Source organism: Olea europaea, unplaced genomic scaffold (genome assembly GCF_002742605.1).
Source record: "Olea europaea var. sylvestris unplaced genomic scaffold, O_europaea_v1 scaffold1825, whole genome shotgun sequence".
Taxonomy (NCBI): domain Eukaryota; kingdom Viridiplantae; phylum Streptophyta; class Magnoliopsida; order Lamiales; family Oleaceae; genus Olea; species Olea europaea.
Genome location: NW_019236011.1, coordinates 142,949 through 148,948, shown reverse-complemented (window position 1 = coordinate 148,948; position 6,000 = coordinate 142,949). Strand labels below are relative to the sequence as shown.

General features: G+C 35.2%; 1 protein-coding gene across 1 annotated transcript; it reads right to left on the bottom strand.

Moving 5' to 3' along the window:
- Window positions 1-279: 279 nt before the first annotated feature.
- Window positions 280-1,423, bottom strand: LOC111378509 (wall-associated receptor kinase 2-like; the record flags this gene model as incomplete). The annotated part of the gene is made up of 2 exons (XM_023001723.1): window positions 547-1,423; window positions 280-462 (listed from the first exon to the last, which is right to left on the bottom strand). Coding segments are annotated over exons 1-2 (1,060 nt in total), but the record flags the coding sequence as incomplete, so codon positions are not given.
- Between the last annotated feature and the right edge of the window lie 4,577 nt (window positions 1,424-6,000).

Genomic DNA, 6,000 nt, shown 5'->3' with positions numbered 1-6,000 from the left:
ACTATCAGCAACCTCCAAATTAACAATGAATTTGTGATCGCTAATATTCTGTTGGTAAATAGTAATAGCAACGGATATTATGGTTTCAGAAACGGAAAATCCTGGAGCCCTATTTTTTTATAATTTTTTTTTAAATTTTTTTGGGGAGTATTCACACCGCTTCTCCTGTGCCATTTATCCTAGTAGGAGCAAAGACTTCTAATTTTGACTGAACGGATTAAACACAGGATGCAAGGAAATGAGATGAAGAAATTCGCAAGGGTGATGAGTGTTTATAACCTGGAAACACTAGTAGTTTAGTTGAATGCTGGGGAGGTATATTAGAATGCAAGAGAATGCAACCAACACCAGATTTTTTGCCATCACCAACGTAACCTTTCCGGCAAAAACAGTGGTAACCACCAGGAGTATTACTGCAAATCCCGTTTACAACGCAGGGATTACTGTCGCATTCATTGATATCTGAAAAAACAAAGAAAAGTCAGATGCATGTCTATATTGGGGTTACAAGTCATTTTGGTTTATCCATGAAGTATTCTAACCAACCTTGGCAGCCTGGTTTGAGATATGGATTTCCCACATATCCACTAGAGCAACTGCAGCGGTATCCTCCAAAACCAGAATCAGGATCGATACAAATACTGTTTTCTTGACAAGTAAAATTATTGAACTTTTGAGCTTCAATACAATTTCTATTGTCGATCACCCAGTCCAACACCAATGGCACAGTTTCTAAAATTCTCTCTTCGATATGTGGATTGGAGAGATCAGAAAGGCGAAATACGTAGCTATTCTTCTCTCCAAGAAAGGCATAGCCACATGGGTTAAAAGACCAGACCTTTGTGTGATTTTCATAGGTTTCCAGGGAAGTAACAAAGACCTTTAGACCCTTGGGAATGGAGGTCTGACAACAGCCAATTCCCAAACAATGTTTGTCACTCAATTCACTCCTGTCTGAGCACATTGTAATACATCCACCTCTGTAGCTTTGAAGGATTCCTAAGGACATGTCATCACACCCCACAACTGTTAACACATTTTCATTTGACAAGCTGTAAGGCGTGGCTCGTAGACTCAACGAAACTGGGTTTTCGAGGGTTACAGCACCAAACGCATCATAGCATCTGGAAGCTACCCAGTTTTTCACCCGGACTTTGGTGTCTGATATGTTAATAACCTCTAAATTACCTGTACCGATGAAGGCTTTTGGAGGAGTGAAAGACGTGTTACAGTTGATGTCAAAGAAAGATCCAATGGAACACCCTGAACCTAAACCGATGCCAAACGGGTATGGAACAGTTAAGTTTCCGCACTTGGCTGGGCAGCCAGGCATGGTCATTATGCTGTTGTTGAGGGTCTGATTTGATATGGCCAAACTCAATGGAAGCCATAAGAGGAGGAGCAGAATGCAAGTTTCCTTCATATTGGTTGATACACCACAAGGTGATTGAGGAATGTCCAAATCTGTCTCGTTTATATAAAAAATACAATTTTTTCTTCACTTTTTTTATTTTTTATTTTTGGAAAACATGCAATGGAGGTCCTACTATTGGTCGGTGTTGTCACAAGTTGGAATTCAACTTTTACTTATATGGCAGTTTGGTCTAACTTCTCAAGTTTGTTGTACGTTCACTATGAAATTTTCAAGAAATCTCCGCTAATACGCCGAATGAAAAAAGCATGCCTTCAGAGACATCATAGGGCATTTGCTTGAAAGGAATGCTGCTTGGTACCCTTGAAAACTCTCGACATGAATACGATAACTAATATGGCAATCTCCTCTTGTATCTAGTGGTATGTTAGGATTGTCGTGATGTGTCCTTCATCAGTGAGTGAGAAAACAAGATCCCATTATCTTTAAATGAATTGTGGATGATTAAAGACTCTCTAGTTGTCTATCTGTGGATCGTGAGTATGTAGATAGGCATCAAGATAAAAAAATAAAATAAAATAAAATTACCTATGTTAGTGCTAAGATACGAAAGTATTATCATACTCTCTCCATATCATGATATTTTTTCAAATTCTTAAGATATTATTTTATTAGTATAGTATTGTGATTATAGAAAATTATACAAGTTTCATTATCACTATTTGTCTCTTAAATTATATTTAGTCAGTATTTTATTATCTTGCCGACAACCTCATTGATTCTATCATTCTCAGTACTGGGCAGCTGTCGGTTCTCAAGCATTTTGGGTGTTTAGGTAAAGTTAAAAGCTTAGAAATCAACTTCACACAACACTAATAGTTTCGATTCTTTCGATGTAATATACTCTTTCAGACTTCGAGTTGTTTAAGCCATGAACGCGTTACATGTTCTACTCTTCGTAGCCTTTTTGTCCTCTTTTGGTATTGAAGATGAATTCTTCTTAAGCGGATCTAAGTCTTCTGAAGAAATTATTATTTATCCAACAATATATAATTCTCTTTCTTTCGAAGAAAATTTCTATGACCAATCCAAATCAAGATGGGGCGGAAATTATTATTTACCCAACAATATTCTCTCTTAACAATATATAATTCTCTTCATTTCGAAGAAACTTCCTTTGATAACCAATCCAAATCATGATGGGTAACAAATATTACTATATTTTAATAAGTTAATGACTTGGACGTGGATTGAAATAAAGTTAGTCTCTGCCAAGTTACTTAAATACACCATACTCTCTTCACTTGACTCTTTCCACAATCGCAACCGACATCTTTGTTGTCATCGTCCACATGGATGATATAGGTAAGGAAACTAATAAAATATACCTTGTACATAGGATATAATTATACTTTTTGCATAATGATTATAAAAAACATCATTTGCTGAAAAATTTGTAGATATATTATTAGAAATAAATATATTGGGGAAAAAACACTCTTGACTTGAATAAAAAACCACACCATTAATAGAACAACTAATTTATCTTGCGAGCCCATCCTCATTTGTGAAGTATAAAAGAATACTAAGAAAGCAAAAACACTGAATGTTCGCACAAAAGAGGGACGAACCATTCCTCTTCCAAGTTAGCAGTAACCGTTGCTAGCACACACATGGATATGTATTTGAAACACGACTTTCAAGCCAATCAACACACAACATGTAAGATGGTAAATAAAACGTAAATGTATAATAAAATCAGTTACAAGCCAACCAGCGAAAGTCTGCCACCTGTTATTTTCTGAAATGACCTAATTGCCCCCAATACCTTGAAAGATAACTATAAATACTCCTGCCTATGAAAGGAAATGCTTGCACATTCAAATATCTCCCTCCCAGATAGAAATTTATTGTTTTGCTCCTATTTAAGCATCAAAATCAGAGAGTATAGGAAGCGAAAATCCTGACTAGGTGAGGAATTTTTAATCGAAATTTTGCCATCAACAAATTGACAATGTATATGAAAAAATGAGCAAAGAAACCTCAAATCTATCTATAGAAATCGACAAATCTTTGAAATATTCAAAAATGGCCAAAGAGAAGTAAATCTAGAAGGGGTAAAAGGGCTGGAAATTGAAGTCCGTGAGCACGATAATGATCCGGTGAATAGTGACGTGAATTCGAAGTGACAACTGGAGGAAACATTGACAAAGTTGCAAGTTGACATTTTCCCTATTTAGTGCCGTTGCTTATGGGAAAAGACGTCTACAACAAAAACTATCCAGGAGATGGTTTAAAGCATAAAGGCATTAACAGCAGAAAAATGCGTCTTGCACGCAAAATTTGAAAATCCAAAGGTGAGTTGGTAGGGTGAGTTCGATGAGAACGAAATGGAGCCTATTGCTTGTTTCTTTCGTGAAAATAGCAGCAGCCTGCATGCATCGAAAAACAACGACAATGTACTAGAAAAGAAGAGGAAGCAGTGACGTGTAAATAAAATCACTCTAGAAAGGCTAGCAGATGAGATAAACCCACACGACTCAAAGTTCAACCAGGCTATTACCGTGGAGGTCGGAGCGTGGACAACCTTATCAACACTTCATATAAAATTCCTCAGTTTGAGAAATATGAACACCGACCTGTCGGATCAGACGACATGGATGATGATGATAAGGACATGCTATTCTTAAGGAAATTGAAGAAAATGAGATCCGATGTACCATCTGCTCGAATATATAACACAAATAAGTTTGAAAAATGTAAGCTCTATACTAAAGTGCCAAAGGTTTCCTTGAAATGTTGGATAAACCTGCTAAGCAATGGTACAGTAAGCTGCCATTAATATCAATTAGGAGCTAGCCAAAAAAATGGATGATGTGCAGCAAGAGAATGGAGAGTCCGTTATGGAATGGTCCGTTAATTGAAACTCTCTTTTGATGAGATGTCTGCAACAGAAACCTAAACTCTCATCGTCACTAGCTAAGCCTGATCTAGAACGAGATCCAAACAGAGGACTCCATCAAAAATCGAAAGAATATAGAACAAGACCACACAGGAAAGCTCAAGGGAAAGACCTTAGCGTATGTATCTAGACTGACACGACCTGTCCCGAATTACCTTAATGGACTCAACACGTCTCGTGCGCCGATGGTAGATACCAACTAAATGTCAGACCCACTACTAAGGCAACTTTGACTTGCTTGACTAAAAAAATATTTTTAGAAGAATTTTGACAGAATCTTCTTTAAAATATGGACTAAACCACCTGAGTAAAAATCAATTTTCTCAAATCTATGCATATAATATAAAATAGGGTACACCAACCCCTCGAAATACCAACTATTCAAAATAAGTGCATTGGAAAGAAATTTATATTCCTTTACAATCAGACAACACCATTTGTAAAACATATAACGAAATATGCAATGAACCCGTGATATAAATACATTTTATGATAAAAGATGCATCAATCGCAAAAATAAATGATGTATTAACTGACAAGATGGACACACAAGAAATGACACTGTGTGGCTCAACTTGTAGATCGACAGGCTCCATTGTGACTGGACGCAGCTACTATTTGCTAAGAAAAAGGGTGACAAAATATGAGTGTGTAACTCAGCGAGTGAATATTTTGTAAAGGTATACTTTTCCCTTTATAATAACTTTCTGAAAACTGGTATCTAGTAAAAATTTCCTTTCACAATACTATAAACTAAAATCTTTTTTATTTTTATTTTTTAAACTGAATAAGTTAAATACTGTAATTTGAAATCTGATAATACTATCAAAACAAAAATATATTGCAATCATACAAATCTTTATTCTGTAAACTGCATAAGCTGAATTCTGTTTCTAAAATCTAATAAATTGTATAATGTTGAAAAATCATACTGAAAAGCTTTATTTTTTTAAACTGAATAAACTAAATTCTGTAGTCTGTAATCTATAATCTGATTGGCTGTATAATACTAGAAAATCACACCAAAAAGGCACCCAATTAATAGCTTTACTCATGTACAGAGTAATCTCGATGTACAAGGCAATGCCATTCAAATCTGATAATCCGATAATCTGGTAATCTGATAATTTGGTCACGCTTACGCAGAGTTGCCCCAAAGGGTAATCACCATAGTATACGACCCAAAGCCTGTGTGTGTACGAGAGTGAGTCCCAAAAACCTCTGATAATTTGGTCATACATTATGGAGACACATTCATAATAGTGCAAAGCGGGTAAAATCACCATAACTGGTCATACACTGTGGAAACACATTCATACAAGTGTAGACTATGGTAAAATCAACTAGGTACTCTCTGGTGGTTTTAAAAAATACTTTAACTATGTTGAATTATGTAATACAAATATAACATGTTGATAAATGATTCAACTGAATTGAATCTAACTTTAAAAATAATTGATAATAAAATCTATTTTATTCTGAAAATCATGCTACGAAGTCAACTTTATAAAATAAATAACTTTAAATTTAAAGAATAATTATTTCTGAAAAATAAGTTTTTCCACTCACTGCTCTATGGATAAAAATCTTGGCTAAACTGACGGGCATTTCCAAGCTTCCACTTCACTACTTGAAATAATAATATAATAATTAAAATTAAAATATG